The sequence below is a fragment of the Pituophis catenifer genome, unplaced genomic scaffold, assembly GCF_029215685.1.
Source record: "Pituophis catenifer annectens isolate HBS135680 unplaced genomic scaffold, rPitCat1.0.hap2 SCAF_1, whole genome shotgun sequence".
NCBI lineage: Eukaryota > Metazoa > Chordata > Lepidosauria > Squamata > Colubridae > Pituophis > Pituophis catenifer.
The window spans coordinates 7,245,857-7,265,469 of NW_027256881.1; the positions used below are offsets into that span (position 1 = coordinate 7,245,857).

Here is a 19,613-nt window from a genome sequence, read left to right on the forward strand (position 1 = left end):
AGGTAACAGCGTTTTTTGCGCCTCGGCGTAAAGTCATGCCGGCTCCATGACCATGGAAACATCTTCAGACAACGCTGGCTCCCTCAGTAAAGAAACAGAGATGAGCACTGCCCCCTAGAGTTGGACATGACTGGACAGGTGAAACCATTACCTTTAGGCAGAGACTATTTAACCACTCAGGGACATTGTGTCTGCATTGGGCCATTCTTTTCTCCAAGCAGCCTCACAACTTGCCTCAGGAACATAATTGATTGCAATGACTTCTGGATAATGAATTGGTGAGATCATTTGTAAGGTACAACCTGTTCTATATGTTTGCTTAGCTATCAAACAAAAAGAATACGCTGCCATCCAGTCCTTTATTTGCTCATACCTGATTTGTGCAACATTTAATGTTGCCTTTTTTTCCCTATGTTGACTGACTATGCCTATTTCCATGTACTCTCTTTTCATTTTGTGGACGCATCGCTTTGTGTTGGGGTTTTCCGCCCTCCTTTCGCAAACATTCTCTATAGGAAAAAGCTATGATATCCAAGGTAGCATTAACCATAAATAAACCACAAGCTCAGAATAAGAGACAAACCTTTCCCTTCCCTCATTTTCATTTCTCTGCTAAATAGAGCGATTTACTTGCATGGTTTTGAACACGATTAAAGCAGGGGTGGGAAAAACATGTAAAACTGGACACACACCCCCCTTCAGCTTCTCCCTACAGAAGAAGTAAGCCTCTACTTTTACGTACCGTTCAACCTTACTAAGAGGACAGCCACTGCTTGAGGTTTACGCAAAGTAGAAAACAAACTATCCTTCACTAATATAAAATATTCGTCGCATTTAATGAGATTATTCCCTTTGTAATCATTTAACTGCCATGGCCTTCAAGGGGTGGCCCGCACGGTTTTCACCAGAAAAAAGACAACATAGAGTTGGAAGGGACCTTGGAGGTCATCTAGTCCAACCCCCAGTACACACAGGAGACCTATACTAGGGATTCGAACCGCTGAACTGCCGACCTTTCTGATCGACAAGCTCACTGCCTTAGCCACTGAGCCACCTAGTCAGGCTAAAGACGTACATTAATAGATAAGGGCAAAATGAGTTGAAAACAGAGCAAAGGAGCCTGTTTGGTCTAGGGGTGAAGATACTAGGCTAGAAACCAGGTGACTGAGAGTTCTAGTCCCACCTTAGGCATGACAGCCTGTTTGGTGACTTTGGGCCAACCACTCAGTGTAGCTCAAAGGGCTGCTGGTTGGTGGGGGGTGGGCAAATAAAGAGAAAATAGTATTAGGCATATTTGCTGCCTTGAGTTGTTTATAAAAAAAAGTAATAAAGCTGGAATTAAAAAAAAAAACCTTTTAAAAGGAAGAGAAATACAACCAAAACAAAATCAAAAACCCGTTTTATATCCCTAAAGAGCCAGGTGACAGGAACTCAGTATCTCTTCCTTCACAGGTGATGTGATGGGACACATCTTCAGCCTGGAACTGGCAAGGCAAACAGAATCTTAATACAGGTAGTCCTCAACTTACAACGATTCATTTAGCGACCGTTCAAAGTTACAACGGCACTTTAAAAAAGGGACTTGCAACCTGTTTTTACACTTTCAACCACTGCGGCATCCCCGTGGTCATGTGTCCAAAAATGCAGATGCTTGACAAATGACTCATATTTATGACGGTTCAAGTATCCCGGGGTCATGTGATCACATTTTGCGCTCTTCAGACAAGCAAAATCAATGGGGAAGCCAGATTCACTTAACAACCATCTTACTAACTTACCGACTGCAATGGTTCAGTTAACAGCTGTGACAAGAGAGATGAGAAAGTGGGGCAAAATTCACTTAACAAATGACTCATTTAGCAAACAGACATTTTGGGGCTCAATTGTGGTCGTAAGTCGAGGACTAACGGCACCAGAGAAATGGGGTGGTTCTACCCCTTCGAGACCGACTTCTGCCACCGATAGCCTCCCACCAGCCAGTTCGCTCCCACAGAGAGGGTCTCCTCAGGGTGCCATCGGCCAAGTTATGTTGGCTGGCGACACCCAGGGGGAGGGCCTTCTCTGTGGGAGCCCCAGCCCTGTGGAATGAACTGCCCCCGGAAATGCGTAAGGTCTCCGACCTCCGGGTATTTCGCTGTGCACTCAAGACCCTGTTGTTCCGCCAGGCCGGGCTATCAACATAATAATTTTAAATTGGGTGTTTTAAATTTCTGGGGTTTTAAATTGAGCCGAATTTATTTAATAATTTTAAATTATTTTAACTGATGTTTGTCTTGTTCTTTTAATAGGCTGTACACCGCCCTGAGTCCTTCGGGAGAAGGGCGGTATAGAAATAAAATTATTTATTTATTTATTTTACCAGTTGTTTCCTTTGGCATTGTTTGAAATCTTAGCACTGGGAAAGACTGGCTCAACGCAGATGGAACAATATCAGGGAGGAAATGGCTGTCTGTTAGCCTTGTTTTCTAACAACCATGCCATGAGGGACTTCAAAAAATGTGATGGCTTGCTAAACCATGCCAAAAGCCAAAATTCTTCCAATCTTCTGGCTTCCTTGGTGATTGAGTGCAAATGTATCTTCAGATAGAAATGCTTTGTTAGCTTTCTCTTGCCCAGAGGGTTAACGGAACAGACTTTTAACCATCTCCAAGATAATCCAAGCTCATTGTTCTGTTGTTAAACTACAGGTGTCCAATCTTTTGGCTTGTCTGAGCCACAATGAGTGAAGAGGAATTGTCCTGGGCTGAATATAAAATACAGGTAAGTCCTCGATTTATGGCCGCAATTCAGCCGAAAATTTCTGTTGCTCAGTGAGAAATACCTTAAGTGAATTTTGCTCTATTTACGACCTTTCTTGCCACAATTGTTAAGTGAATCAAGTTGTCAAGTCAGTGACACAGTTGTTAAGTGAATCTGGCTTCCCCGTTGACTTTGCTTGTTAGAAGGTCACAAAAGGGGATCACATGGTCCCGGGACACTGCCACCGTCATAAATACAAATCCGTTGCCAAGTGTCTAAGCTTTAATTGCATGACTATAGGAATGCTGCAACGGTTGTAAAGTGTGAAAAATGGCCATAACTCACTTTTTCAATACCGCTGTAACTTTGAACAGTCACCAAAATGAACTGTTGTTAAGTTGAGGACTATCTGTATATCCTATAGCTAATGTACGTAACTAAGAAACATCCTTTATTTGTAATATTTTTTTTAATGATCTTGTGGGGCTGCATTTGTAGCTGTCCAAGGGCTGCATGCAGCCCGCACACAACAGGTTGGACACGCCTGTGTTTTAAACAAAAGAAACAAAATAAAATGTGTTTTCCCTCGCTCTCCTAGGGAACCAAAATATCTGACTTCCAGGCTTCAAACAGAAAGCGGCGCTTAACAGATTGTCCTGGAAAACCTCCACCAAAGGTTCAATTTTTATCAGAACTCTGTCCAGCTCAGGAGACCAAAGGCTGATAACATTTAGGTGACCTGCAGTTGGAAGGACACATGACCAGGGAGCGGGGAAAGCAAATGCCAGTTTCCGAACAATAGCAGGAAACCTTCAAAACTCAAGAGACCGTAGCCCTGATAACATTAAACTAAACAATGCTTCCACCTACGGCGTAGGAAAAAGTGGCACGTAGCTCTTAAGGACGGCAAATGACCCTCCTGACTGCTAAAATCATGCTCTGCACAACAAAAATAGAACTTAATTGTTACATGCAAGGGACTACAGCTTCAGCCAACCTCAGAGACACACTTTGGGAGGCTTACTACCGCAACTATGGCTAAACCAACTTCCCCCCCCCCCAAAAAAAACCCAGCTGTAACGGAAAAGTATATCCTGTGACACCTGAGCAACCAAAAGTTCATTCAACCTCCATATTATTTTTCATGCTTAGGTTTCAGGTGCATCCCTGAATGATAGGGAAATAAGTGTTCTTTGTCAATAAAGGACCACTGTTGCAAAAGAAAGCGAGGGCAGGGTTTTTTTTTTTCCGAAAGCCACAGTTCTTGATTACTGAGCAATAGCAAAAAGACAAGAGGCAGGGTTTCTGCTGATGCCCAAATTACAACTCTTGAGAGTTCCAAGTGAGCAAAACCAATGTGGCTGGAATTCACTGATTTGGGAAGTACTACTTGTTTGTCAATCTATTTGTGCTTCTGTGTCTCTTATCTAACTTTTCTCCTTCCTTCCTCCCTCTCTCCTTTCTTTCTTTCCTTCCTTCTTTTCTTTCTCTCCTATCTATCTATCTATCTATCTATCTATCTATCTATCTATCTACCTACCTACCTATCTACCTACCTACCTACCTACCTACCTACCTACCTACCTCCATCTACCTATCTACCTACCTACCTCCATCTATCTACATTTGCTGGCTGCTCAATTCCAGGTCAGGGACAGATATAACCCAAAAGATGGATTTGAGTAACATTGCTCATTTACAAATCCTAAAAAACAGAAGCCCCTTTTTAAACTAAATGCAATCCAGTTCTAAACATTAAATCACAAGTTATGTGTCATCCTAAATGGAGGGAGGAGCAGGAGCGAGCACCAGGGTAGGAGCGCAAGGTGCTTGTGCCCCCTCTTGTGGCCACATTGGGAAAGCATCTGTGCTTATTTGTTGAGAAGGACTAACCATGATTAGGCGTTGCATCGTTGTAGGCATGTAGAAGTAACTTTGTTTTCAGCATTGCTGAAAAGTGATTTTGGTAAAGGCTGGAGTCAGTTGTATTGCTCTAGGGCTAGGCCATGATTTGCTTTCGTGGCTTACCTGAATAAGCTATAAACCATAATTTGTTAACTACTATGGCGTATAATGACTTCTATCAGACAGTTTGGTGTAGTGGTTAAGGTGCTAGTCTAGAAATCAGGAGATTGAGAATTCTAGACCCACCTTAGGTATGAAAGCCAGAAGACACAGAACAATTAAAACTCGGACCACACGTTTTCTGAATAGTTTTTATCCCAGAGCTATAATTGCACTCAACAATGAACTAAAGGGCCACCATCAGTGAACTGTTGGACAGCATTACTTGGTCTGTTGTGTGGATGTTTGGGTGGTTTAGGAGTGGGGAATTGTGGTGGGTGGGTGGGGGGGGTGTTTGGGGATTGTTATGTGTGTTAGACCTGGTCTTTGGGTGTTAAGTGAATTTCGTTGTACGGGTATACTGTGTATACATGTACAATGACAATTAAGTTATTATTATTATTATTATTATTATTATTATTATTATTATTAAGAGGAGAAAGAGTGAACGAGTAAACAATTAAATAAGTAAAGAAATATACAATGGCATATACACTACTGCAATCAAAAACAAACCAACCAGCAAATGGCTTCTTTATTGAATTTATTCCCCACCTTTATTATTTTTTACAACTAATTCAAGATAGTGAACATACTCTTCCTGCCACCTATTTTCTCCACAACCACCACCCTGAGAAAGAATAACCGGCCTAAAGTCACTGAGGTAGCTTTCAAGTCTAAGGCAGAACTAGAATTTATAGTCTCTCTCCTGATGACTGGCCTAACCTAAGGCAAGAACAGAACTCTCAGTCTCCGGGTGTCTAGACTGTGGCTGTTGTTAAAAGAGAATGCTGTGGTTGTTAAGCAAACCTATGGCTCACTACAGGTATAATTTTGCCAAAAATATGAAATAAATGCCAGTTTTCAGCAAAATCATTGGAGAACGTGGTCATGTGACCATTGGACACTGCAAACATCCCTAAATGCGGCTCTATTACCAAGATCCTAAAGTTTGGTTACATGACTGCAGAAGGGACCTGACCATCAGAACTTTAAATCCAGGTCATGTCAGATAGATAGTCCAAAATTATCTGTACTTCCAAAGCAAGCAACTAGAAGATCTGCCAGTTCCTTTTTGCCATACTAGTTGCCTTATCAACCTCCACAAAATTCAAGTTTCTTGTGATTTAGTTCTGTGGGGGAATTGTTTTCATAATATCAGTACCAACTACGCAGGGGACTACAAACCTTATATTTTAATTCCATAAAATGAATTATATCTATCTTTTAATTTATAGCATGACTCAAGATTCCTTCTTCATCCACCTGTTTAATTTTTCTATTACATTATTTCAGGAAATGTTTTTTTAAAGGTTGTTTAGATCAGAGCTGGCTGGTTCACACAACACTAAACCTTCTGCTGTATCTCTGCAACGAGCCAAAAAGTAAATCATATTATGTCTTAATGCTACAGCTCAGTTCACCAACACGCTACGACAATGGCTGCATTTCTACAACATACTGAGCACAAATGACCCCATTTTGGCCTAGTCTACAGGTAGTCCCTCAACTTACAACAGTTCATTCAGTGACCTTCAACAGCATTGAAGAAAGTGACTTATGACCGTTTTTCACACTTACAACCTTTGTAGCATCCCAATAGTCACATGAGCAAAATTTAGATGTTTGGCAACTGGTTCATATTTATGACAGTTGTTATGTCCCAGGGTCACCTTTTGTGACCTTCTGGTGAGCAAAGTCAATGGGGAAGCCACATTCACTTAACAACCAGGTGACTCACTTAAGAACTGTGACAAGAAATGTCGTAAAATGGGGCAAAACCCACTTAAGAAATGTCTCACTTAACGACAGGAATGTTGGGCTCAACTGTGGTCGTAAGTCGAAGACCGCCTGTATTGTGATTTGTAAACCCAGCCACTGAACTTTATCTTTAAAAAAATAATAATTTGAACCCTGGTTGCCTAGAGGAAACTGAAACTGAAGGATCCCTGCAAAGAAATGAAGTAGAAGAAAGATGGCCTAATCTTGGAGACAGATTTCACCAGCATTGCCCTGCTTTGGAGACAGATGATGCCATAGCTACTGATACCTTTGGAAAACAATCACTGTTTCTTTTCTCTCACCATGAAACCACAAATCACACACACACAACTTTGTTGTCCTATTCTTCATTCATCTTTTGTTGGGCAAGGATTAGCCTGCTATTGTAAAGAGCCAACCATTCCAGGAAAGGCTATACATAACCATCATTCCTAAGATACAAAGGCTATACAACATTGTTACTATTGACACTATTAATCCGTGGAATGGCTTTGCCTTCACAAGATGGGAGTGTTCCACCTCACTGGAGATGTTAAAGAAGAGACTGGACAGCCATTTGTCGGAATGGGATGGGGTGCGGGGTCTCCTGCTTGAGCAGGGGGTGGACTAGAAGATCTCCAAGGTCCCTTCCAACTCTGCTATTCTGTATTATGTGGGCCCTTTTCAGGTTGGGTTTCAGGCCAAGATATGAGAGGGAAACAGTACTGGTTGCGTTTTTAGATGACCTCTGGGAAGAGAAGGACGGGGGAAATGCGTCCCTCTTTGCTCTTCTTGACCTCATTGTGGCCTTTATACCATCAACTACTATGGTATCTTTCTGGACCAGCTGTGAGAGTGGACGGGGGGGGGAGTCTCTCAAAACTCTGGACCATTTCACTGGAAGATCCTGAATTTTCTAGCACTACAATGGGGAAAACTACCTGCTGTTTACTTCATATGAAAACAATATTCTTCGATCTAATAACTCCCAGATTAATTGAAATCTGGCCTCCATAATACCCCAATCAGTTCTGTGCCTCAGTAAAGTAAGCGACTGCCTCCAGCTTCCCCTATCCGTCTACCCCTATCCGTCTACCGTTTTTACGGGTTTTTAATTGTATCTGATTTAATTAGGCATTTTAACTTGCATTATGGATTGTGGTTTTATTGTTGTGAGCCGCCCTGAGTCCGTTGGAGATAGGGCGGCATATAAGCCTAATAAAATAAATAAATAAAATAAATAAATACCTTCTCCCCTCCCCCACTTGCTTCCTTTCTTCTTCTACTTCTTGCGGTGCGCCAGGAAGCCCAGCTTCAGCCTGGGCCAACCCAAGAAAAAAGTCCCAAAGGTACTTTTCCAAAAGCAACTGGACTTGTTTAGCTTTGTTCCTTGAAAACGTTCCCCTTCTCATCCAAGAAGCTTCTTCAGTTCTTCAGAAGCTTCTTGGATGGGAAGCGAAACGTCTTCAAGGAAAGACGAAGTCCAGTTGCCTTTTAAAAAAAAAACACCCCTGGGACAGCCGTGGGCCTGGATGGTTGAGAATCTGCATAGACAGGTAAGAAAAAAGCAGCCCCACATCTACAGCATGCCAGGAAGGCCCAGCCCAGCCTGTCCAGCAGCACAACACAAAAAGGTTTGCCTTGGCCAACTTTACACAAAGGAACTTCTTGGCGGGAAGGGCCAGGCCAGGTAACACCTGGTCAGCAGGAAGAGGAAGAAGATGGCAAAGGTCAGCTGGGACAGTGGAGTGCAGGTCAGCACGGGACCAAAAGGGCATAGCAGGCAGGTAGGGTGAATTGAAGTACCACATTTTTCGGAGTATAAGATGCACCTTTCCCCCCCACCCCAAAAAAGGGTGAAAATCTGGGTGCGTCTTATACTCCGAATGTAGCCCCGCCCAGCTTCTCAAATGGAGGTTTCAGAGGCTGAAAAAACAATCAGAAGCGCAAGCTTCAGAAAAGAAGCCCCCAAACAGAGCTTCAGAGGCTTTTTTTCTGAAGCTCTGTTTTGGAGGCTTTCAGAGGCAAGAAAAAAAGTTTTTCCTGAAACAAAGTTTCAGAAGTTTCAGAGGCAGAAAAAAAAAAAGCAAAAAAAAAAAAAAGCAAGGCAGAGCTCACAACCAAGGAACCTGTTGCTATAATTCGCCTCTGGGAACAGCTGATTGGGGGTATTCCGGGAGGCCGATCCACCTGCCAATCAGCTTTTATCTTATTTTCCTCCCCAAAAACTAAAGTGCATCTTGACTACATCCAAGATGGCACCAATCACACTTGGCCAATAAAAATTCTATTCTATTCTATTCTATTCTATTCTATTCTATTCTATTCTATTCTATTCTATTCTATTCTATTCTATTCTATTCTATTCTATTCTATTCTATTCTATTCTATTCTCGGGTGCGTCTTATACTCCAAAAAATACGGTATCTCCTGTGGAGAAAAGTGCAGCCGAATTGCCATCTGTCCAAATTTTGATCACTTGACTCACGGGGGTGCTGCATGGGCTGTAACACAAGGACACAGGTCGTACGTAAGTTCCTTCGTTCAGTGCTGTCGGTCCCCTGGCCATGCAGAACACAAAAGGAAGAACCGATACCACTGAGAGAAGGCAGTCCCATGTCCAGGTTCTGATCCACAAAACGCTTTCAAGAAGACGATCAGCACCTTGAACTGCACCCAGAAGCAAACTAACCGGTAACTAGTAACCGGTGTAGTTCCGAAAGGAGGAATGGTACATGGGCTGACCGTTTGGTGCCACTGATGGCTTTCTGGACCAAGTGAAGTTTCCAGATGGTCCTGAAAAGTAGCCCCAATGGAGAGCACAATGCAGTAATCAACAGGGAAGTAACCAAGGCGTCCATGACAAAGAGAGGCTTCGGCTTGGTAGAAGATGGGAACCGACTGCTGGGTTTCAGTTGGCCGTGAAACAGAAAAGATATAATAAGTAGCTGCTTCTCTTCTCCCCAGCATTTTGCAATTCAGAAATAAGTCAACTTTGCTCCCTGTGCGCTTGAGACTACAACTCCCATCACTCCCAGCCTGCAGGGCCAAGTGCAAAGAACTGCAGACACATACCCGAATTATATCACCTACCAAAGCTAAAATGAAGTTGGCAGGATGTACAGGTAAGTCCTTGATAACTGAGCCCAAAATTTATGTTGTTGAGACATTTATTAAGTGAATTTTGCCCCCTTTTACAACCTTTCTTGCCACCCAGTGGTGAAATCCAAATTTTTTTACTACTGGTTCTGTGGGTGTGGCTTGGTGGGCGTGGTGTGGCTTGGTGGGCATGGCTTGGTGGGCATGGCAGGGGAAGGATACTGCAAAATCTCCATTCCCACCCCACTCTGGGGCCAGCCAGAGGTGGTATTTGCCAGTTCTCCAAACTAGTCAAACTTTCCGCTACCGGTTCTCCAGAACCTGTCAGAACCTGCTGGATTCCACTCCTGTTGCCACCGCTGTTAAGTGAATCACGGCAGTTGATTTAAGTTGGTAACATGGTTCCTAAGTGAATCTGGCTTCCTCATTGATTTTGCTTGTCAAAAGGTTGCAAAAGGTTATCACATGACCTTGAGAAACAGCAACGTTCATAAGTATGAGCCAGTTGCCAAGCGTACATGATCATGGGGATGCTACAAAGGTTGTAAGTGTGAAAATGGTCATAAGTCACTTTTTTGAGTGCCATTGTAACTTTGAATGGCCACTAAATGAACTGTTGTAAGTTGAGGGTTATCTGTATTGCAGGCTAATTCTGCCGACTGCCAGGAGTTTGATCCTTACAGCTCAAGTGTCTATGGAGATCCTCAGTCATCCAGGTCCTTTTTTTTTTTAATTTGATTTATATGCCGCCCTTCTCCGGAGACTCAGGGCGGCTTACAATGCGTTAAGCAATAGCCTTCATCCTTTTTGTTTATTTATACAAAGTCAGCTTATTGCCCCCACAAACTGGGTCCTCAATTTACCTACCTTAGAAAGGATGGAAGGCTGAGTCAACCTTGAGCCTTGGAGAGATTCGAACCAGCAGTAATTGCAGGCAGCTGTGTTAATAACAGGGTGCTTAGACCACTGTACTATCAAGGCAATTGGACTTTCTGGTTTTTCTTTGAAGATGTTTCGCTTCTCATTCAAGAAGCTTCTTCAGCTCTGAAGAAGTTTCTTGGATGAGAAGAGAAATTCTGCAGCAAGAATAGCCTACGCCCAATATTGGAAAGGAAAGGATACACCACCAGAGGAACATATTATTCAGAAAGTTCTAGAATGTGCCAAAATGAACAAATTAACAGAATTAAATGAGAAAGAAGACTCAGAATATTATACAGTGTGGGATGATTGGTACAGGTGGATTGATAACCGAATAAAGAATAGATAAAAGTTAAAATACAAATTTTAAGATGCATATAGGAATTTAGAACGATGAAATGTAAAGGAAGAATCAATCTAACTTGTGTAGAAAAATAACACTATCTGACTGACTGTATTCTATTATAATAAATTTGAATTAAAAAATTAAAAAAAAAGAGAAGAGAGAAGAGAAATGTCTTCAAAGAAAAACCAGAAAGTCCAGTTGCCTCTTTAAAAAGCACCTTTTGGGACTGACAGCTCAAGGCTGACTCAGCTTTCCATCCTTCCAAAGTAGGTAAAATGAGGACCCAGATTGTTTGGGGGGGCAAATATGCTGACTCTGTAAACCTCTTAGAGAGGGCTATAAAACACTGTGAAGCGGTATATAAGTCTAAGTGTTAGTGCTCTCCACATATGAAGGTTGAATTACACTGATTTGGCAACCGGCATGTATTTATGCAGCATCTCAGGATCATGTGCTCAATTTACAACAGTTCATTTAGTGACCATTCAGAATTATAACGGCACTGAAAAAAGTGACTTACGACCGTTTTTCACACTTACAACCATTACAGCATCCCCTTGGTCACATGATCAAAACTTAGCTGTTTGGCAACTGGTTTGTATTTACGACAATTGTAGTTTCCTAGGGTCATGTGATTCCCTTTTGCGGGAATCACATGACCCTTTTTCTGACAAGCAAGGTCAGTGGGGAAGCCCAATTCCCTTAACAACCGTATTAAGAACTGCACTTAGCAAATGGGCACTTAGCAACTGTGGCAAGAAAAGTCGTGAAATGGGGCAAAACTCATTTAACAAATGTCTCACTTAGCAACAGAAATTTTAGGCTCAATTGTTGGTCGTAAGACAAGGACTACCTGTATTTGTTCATCTAACTTTCCTGAAAGCTATTTTTAGACCACGGTCTGAAATTCTGCATCTTCAAAAAGTAATCATAAGCATGTACAGGCATGTGCTGAAACATCACTATTCTTACCTTCCCCTTTTCAAGCCACAAACTTTTTTGAAAAAAATTCCAAAGCAGAGGACATTATCTTTCTCCATTGACATTTACTTTATGTTTGTTACCCAGGTAAAATGTTCACAAACGTATTTGCAAAGTGCAACAGCCAATCACTGGGTGGGATTTATGATTACCTCATCAATCTGAAGCTTTATTTAAGGGGCAGAATTTAGTCAACAACTATCAGATGCAACCAGTATCTCGGAGGCTTCTCTGGATTTTATTCCGATCACAAGCACCTGAAACTGAGAACAGGTATGGGATTAAATTGAATAAATAAATATAGTACTTAAGAAAATGATCTTGAAAGATAGGCTCTTGGTGGTGGAGGCGATGATGATGGAATTTTATGTGTGAATTAAGTCCCTAAGAAAAACCCCTTACTGCAGTTTTAGAACAGTGGCATTCAGATGGAAATATGAGTCAATGCACCTAATGAGCTAAAGCTACAGAGGCAAATGCAAAATATAAATTCTTACAAATTAGTCCTGCAGTTCTCCAATGACTCAATTTATTCATTAATTACTCTACATGTACCCAGGCATATCCTGGGGAACTCTGGGAATTGAAGTCCATACATTTTAACATCGCCAAAGTTCAGAAACACCGGGGAAAAAAAGGATGCCAACCCCCACAAGAAAGTCCAGGTTAGAATTAAGGCAAACAGGAGACCTACTAAACCTGCAGATCTAATGGGATTTACTTATTCCCAAGATTTCCAAACAATGTATTGTATGACAGATTTTGGAATTGCAGTTCCAATAATTTTCTAGGGAAGTCTCAATTAATTGTGATTCTGAGTTGCCTAGAATCACCACGGTGGGATGGGTGGCTTGGAAATTTAATACTAAATAAACATATTAAAGCATGATGATTTATATGACACATGTTGTGAGTTCCGCAACTTGGTTTTAACACCCTGACTTACATTCCCTTCCCAGAAGTCCAAATGCCTCCCTCATTACTTATTTGAAACATTAAGCTAAACATCTGATGCTTAACCTGTTAATTAGATGCATTTGCAGTTTACTATTTTTTTTTTTTTTTTAGCTTTTTAGTAGAGTGCATTTACCCTAAAATTTGCTTCAGGGTCCCTAATCAAGAGTAAAAATTAAGATACAAATAGGTAAAGCTTTGCAGAGTCAACTTGTGAAGCATCAATGGAGTATTTCTTGCAGTGTTATCCCCTTCTGCTCCCGTAGCATCGCTCCAACCAACTGGATGCCTATTTGAAAAGCAGGATTTAAATCTTTTAATACAATAACTGCCCCAATTGTTCTGTTTTCTATTCCAATGTTTCTGTAAAATTTTCTCATTTAAATGTTCGGCAAGGTAAAGAAAACGCTGCTGGGGAAAAAGCATTGGGGGTTTTTTTTGAGGGGAGCCGCGCAGGACAGGATAGGAACATTCCCATAGAATTGAGCCATTTGTGAGTGGGGGGGGGGACATCGTTACCCGGAATGCGAGCAATGAAATCACTGTCCAAGTACGGAACTTTATAGTGCCAAAGTGTTTCCATCCATATCAATAGGCAAAGCAAACACACATACACAGAGACAACTTCCCTAAAGCATCAATGAAATCTGAGAATGCTCAATGATCATAAAATATCAACTTGGGAGGAAACAGAAAAATTAGTTGATTGGCAGCTTTCATTAGCACACCTCTGTGGCAGTCCTAATTTATTGCCTTCGGGTATGGACAAGGGTAATCCAGAAAACATTTAAAAGTTAGATTTCACTAGCAGAAAAGTGAATAAACTTGTATCAGCCTTCCAAATAGACCAGACAGGGAACACAACCAGATGAGTGAATTCTATTTGATTATAAAGCTACAGTACATTAATAGAATCTTGCAAGTCTGAAAGTGCAAATCGCCCACTCTCTCTTTTTACTATTTCATTAGTTAGGGCAGATTTTTTCTAAGTGTCTTTCACAGACATTTGCTCAGTTGTGGGGCTCCGTCTTGACATTTCTTGACAGAACAATTAATCAATGGAAGGGCTTGCCTTCAGAAGCTGTGGGTGCTCCATCACTGGAGTTTTTTAAGAAGAGATTGGCAAACATTTGTCTGAAATGATATAGGGCCTCCTGCTTTTTTTTTTTTTTTTGCTTTAATTTATATGCCGCCCTTCTCCGGAGACTCAGGGCAGCTTACAATGCATTAAGCAATAGCCTTCATACTTTTGTATATTTATACAAAGTCATCTTATTGCCCCCACAATCTGGGTTCTCATTTTACCTACCTTTGAAAGGATGGAAGGCTGAGTCAACCTTGAGCCTGGTGAGATTTGAACTTGCAGTAATTGCAAGCAGCAGATGTTAATAACAGTGCTTTAGTCCACTGTACTACAGGCTCTTCCCTGCTTGAGCAGGGGTTGGACCAGAAGGCCTCCAAGGTACCTTCCAACTCTCTTTTTCTGTTACTCCAAGGTCCTTCTCATATTCCATTACAGCTTGACATTTTAGACCAAAGTTTCTTAACCTTGAGAACATTAAAATGTGTGGGCTAGTGAATTCTGGGAGCTGCAGTCCACACATCTTAAAAGTTGCCAAGTTTAGGAAACCCTGGTCTAGACATTCTCCCACTACATTTAATCAGAGCTCTGTTTTGGGTGTACGATATTTAATTTTTTGCCATTCTTATAGTAGCTTGAGTGAATTCACTGTTACAAACACTGCTCACTGTTCCAAATACAGGATGAAGAGGCAGATGAAATGGCTGTGGCCTGTGGTGATGCTTGCAATCCTGAGTGAACTTCTCTGGACCGCTTCTGCACAAGAGGCTGACCCTGTCATACCAAAGAATGAAACCTTAGCTCAGTCACACAGCAGCGTTCTTACGCCTGCTCTCTCTCTCATTTCAATTGCTTCATCTTTATGCATTTTCTTTGTCTCTCAACGTAAGTTTTAAAAGAGCCTCTTTATTAGAGGAATTGTAAATCAAAGTCAGGAAAAATTAATCTGTCTCAATCTGACAAATATTGTCCTTCTGATGTGTGCGTGTTGCTTTGTTAGCAAATCCACAACAACAACGTGTGATTTTTAAATTTAATATTTTAAATGAATTTTCCCAGTGTGATGGTAAATGGAGACAGTAGGCTAAATTATTGTTATTAATTGTTGAAACGAATGGAACATCTTTAACTATAATTATGGAAAATTGCTGCATTAAGTAGGCTTTATCTAGAGGAAAGCTGATTTGACCAGAACCTGGGCTACAGAATCAAAAGCCGCATCGACAAAACTGAAAGATCTGTGTCATGGATGGACTATTTTGAAAAACAATAGAAGGACTCAATCAAGGCTTTTATGTAGCGCATCTTACATTAAACGAAATCTGATATTAAAAAAAAACTGCTTACAAATGTATTTTTCTCATGAATTATTTGGGGGAGGAGGGGGAATAAAAAGCTAGCAGTTCTGAGATCTGTGAACATTGTTTCAAGAAAATCCATCAAAATAACAATCCCAGGAAAAATACATTCAATTTCTGCAAGGCAGCATGCAACCAATCAACCCCAATCTATCCAGTGATAGCACAAGTATGATATTTGGCCAGCAGTAGCTATCTGACACATAGCTTGCTACCCAAACCTGACTTAGCTAAAGAACAAATATAGGTGGTCCTCGGCTTACGACCACAACTGAGTCCAAAATTTCTTTTGTTAAGTAAGACATTTGTTAAGTCAGTTTTGCTCTATTTTATTAATTTTATTTATTTTATTTGATAATATTTATATGCCGCCCTTCTCCCAAAGGACTCAGGGTGGCTCACAGCAATAAAACAAAACAATAAATAATACTAAAAATCCAATTAAAATCCCCAAATTAAAACTATAGCTCCCAAACAGATCAGAAGATTTGCTGAAAAAGCCATGTCTTCAGGTCACTACAGAAAGAGCGGAGGTCAGGGGCCGTCCGGAGCCCAATGGGTAACTCGTTCCAGAGGGTCGATGCGGCCACGGAGAACGCCCTCATCCTGGGCGCCCGCAGCCGACATTGTCTGGCTGATGGCACCCGGAGGAAGGCAGTCCTATGTGAGCGCACTGGGCGGTGGGAGGCGGTCCTGCAAGTTTTACCTCCTTTCTTGCCACAGTTGTTAAGTGAATCACCACATTAACGTTGATACGTTAGTAACACAGTTGTTAAATGAATCTGGCTTCCTTATTGATTTTGCTTGTCAAAAGGTTAGGGTTAGTTCAAATCAGGTGACCTTGGGACACTGCAACCATCATAAACAACGTCAGTTGCTAAGCATCTGAATTTTGATCACATGGGCCTGGGGATGCTACAAAGATTGTAAGTGTGAAAAATGATCATAAGTTACTTTTTTCAGTGATGTTGTAACTTTGAACAGTCATTAAGTGAACTGTTGTAAGCCGAGGACAACCTGCACTTCTATTAAACATTTAAGACAATAAAAGAACAACACACTCCTAACAATAATGTACAGGTAAGGTACAGATCATCTTTGCCACATAGTATAGTACAGCCTTTATTGTCATTGTACATCATATATACAACGAAATTGGTTCACTACAGCTACAGAAGCATGTTATTTCGTAGATGTTTATGGACAGGTGATCCTTGACTTACGACCATAGTGAAGCATGCCCATTATGGCTGCAAGTGGTAAGAGATGTTACACAAGAGTGCCTGGCTTAATAACCCCCACCTCCTGCTCTGCCTGATGTGGTTGTTAAATGAACACATGGATTGAGTGGAATATGGGATGCCTCCGGGATGGGGGAGGCCCCTGGAGGCTTCAGAGAACCTCCCCACCCTGAAACAGCCTGTGATCTGCTACCCACCCCTAGGAGTCCCTACAGTCTTTGGACCTATTTCCCCTCCCCCTGCTGGGTCCCCACAGGCCTTTCACACACACACACACACACACACACACACACACACACACACACACAGAGAGAGAGAGTTCCTTGCAGGCCTTTGTCCCTCACAAGGTCTCTGAAGGACTTCCACTCCTATCCCGCACTTACCTTTTGAAAATCTCCAGAGCTCTGCTGCTTTCTGCAGCACTGTGAAGACCATGTGCGGGAAGCACAACCGATCCTTTTGTGGGGCAGCCATGTGGCGCAATCCCGGAAACGCTCGCTTGGAAAATGACTGACACTTGTGGGACGGTGCCGCAATCACAGCAACAGAGCAGCCTGCTTCGCTTTGCTCATGTTAGCAAAACAAGCTTCTCCACAGCTGGAATCACGGTGCCATCGCACAAGCGGCCATCCCTTGCCGGAGTGGGCACTTACGGGATGGCGCCATGCAGCCCTAGCAATGACACTGTGGAATCCTGCAAGGCTCCGTTGCTGGAATCGCAGCTCCATCCCACAATGGCCGACATTTTCCGAGCAGCCACAATTCAATGCCCTCCTTCCCTACTCTGACCAATGGTGGATTGCTCCTGGTTCTGTCCGGTTCTTGCGAACCGGTAGTAAAAGCGGTGGAAGGCTCCGCCCACCCGCCCAGACATCATAATGGACGATCTACGCATGCGCACATGTGCTCCTGTTGTGAACCAGTAGTAAAGGTAAGTAGAACCCACCCCTGACTCTGACCCCCTGAACTCTGGAGACCTATGAAAACTAAGTGAGATGGAGGATTTGGGTAGCCAATGTGGGGGATGAAATGTGGGTGGCCGGGTGGGGTGGGGGGGCTGCAGTGTCCCTGCAGTCAGTTGTAAGGGCTGCACAGCCATAACTTCGGGACCAGGTCATAAGTAGCTTTTAAGGATCTGCTATAACTTCGAACAAGCAACCGATCGTTAAGTGAGGGCTACCTGAAAATAAAACTGGTTTTGACACCGACGATAAAAATTATTTTAAATTATATCACCACCAAAGCAGTGAGGTTTTCCCCTTGCTCTAGATATTATGTGTACATTTCAACACAAAAAGTACAGGTAGTCCACAACTTACGACCACCATTGAGCCCAAAATTTCTGTTGCTAAGTGAGGCATTTGTTAAGTGAATTTAGTCCCATTTTACGGCCTTTCTTGCCTCGGTGACTCACTGCAGTTGATAAGTTAGTAACCTGGTTGTTAAGTGAATTTGGCTTCCCCCTTGACTTTGCTTTGCCAGGAGGTCGCAAAAGTTGATCACATGACCTTGGGACGAAACAACGGTCGTAAGTATGAACCAGTTGCCATGCATCTGAATTTTGATCACATGACTGTGGGGATGCTGCAAAGGTCATAACTGTGAAAAAAAGGTCAGAAGTCACTTTTCTCAGTGCCGTTGTAACTCTGAATGGTTACTTAATGAACTTTTGTAAGTGGAGGTCTACCTGTACAATCTAACCAGTCCACAGCATGCCAGCAACTGGTCTACACAAATAAACAAAGCCCCATCTGTGGGATGCAGGCAGACCCAAAACCAACCCCCCTCCGATCCGCGGAAAAACCTCTCTCCATGGCACCAGTCCCTGGTGCCCCAAAGAGTGGGGGCAGCTGATCTAAGGTGCACATCTTGTTGTTTTGAAAGAAATTTACTGCCCAGCCATACACACAGAGAATCCCTCAAACAAAATATGTGCCTCAGCAAAAAAAGCCACCAAATAATGGCAAACAAGATCCTTGTCCTTCACAGCTAATATTACAAACACTTGACAGTACACTTTTGGGTACAAACACATTGGGAGTCCTCGATTTATGACCACAATCAGGACCAGAATTTCCTTTGCTAAGCAAGGCAGTTGTTAAATGAGTTGTGCCCATTTTTTTTTTACAAAAAAAAAAAGGAAGAATCCCTCCAGTTGTTAAAGAGAATCATGTGGTCGTTAAGTGAATGCAGCTTCCCCACATTTGACTTTGTTTGTTAGAAGGGGCCAGGAAGGTTGCATATAGCGCACACATGACCCTGGGATGCTGCAACCGTTCTAAACACAGGATGGTTGCCAAGCACCCCAAATTTTATTGGTTCGGTTTATTTATTGGTTCGATTTATATGCCGCCCTTCTCCGGAGACTCAGGGCGGCTTACAATGCGTTAAGCAATAGCCTTCATACTTTTGCATATACCTGCTTAGTAGGGCTTTCAGGCCCCCCTAAGCGGTGTTCTTTTTTTATACAAAGTCAGCTTATTGCCCCCACAATCCAGGTCCTCATTTTACCTACCTCGGAAGGATGGAAGGCTGTCAACCTTGAGCCTGGTGAGATTTGAACTTGCAGTAATTACAGGCAGCTGGCAGCTGCTACTTTAACAGCACTTTAGTCCGCTGCACCACCAAGGCTCCTTTTGATCATGTTTTGTGTCCATGGGGATGCTTGCAAATTTTGATCATGTGTCCATGGGGATGCTCGCAAATGCGAAGACCACATAAATCACTTTTTTTCAGTGCCACCTTAAATCCAAACGGTTGCTAAATGAATGGCTGTTGAGTCGAGGACGACCGTTATGCCCACCTCATCTTGCTAACACTTTCAGAGTACAAAGAAAACACCACAAAATGGCAAAACACTGGTCACTCTTCAAAATGAAGCAAAAACTGGGCCTGTATGTCTCACCAATTCTCGGTAGTCTTGGTTTAAGGAGGAAGAGAAAACTGTCTTACCGGCGAGCAATGTAATAGAAGACAGGGTTGCCAGCTTTTGTCGTCCCAGCTTGGTAAAAAATGTTGAGGGTTTTCAAGGCTTTGAACTCTTCTTTCTCGTGTACCTGGTGCCTAAG

The 19,613-nt window shown here is 42.3% G+C and overlaps 1 protein-coding gene across 1 annotated transcript in view; it reads right to left on the minus strand.

The window, feature by feature from the left end:
• The window catches only part of NF1 (neurofibromin 1), a 246,119-nt gene that overhangs the window by 128,261 nt on the left and 98,245 nt on the right, over positions 1-19,613 (minus strand). The window contains exon 36 of the mRNA XM_070932037.1: positions 19,498-19,608. Within this exon, the coding sequence (XP_070788138.1) occupies positions 19,498-19,608 (111 nt within the window). The remainder of the gene's footprint in view (positions 1-19,497; positions 19,609-19,613) is intronic.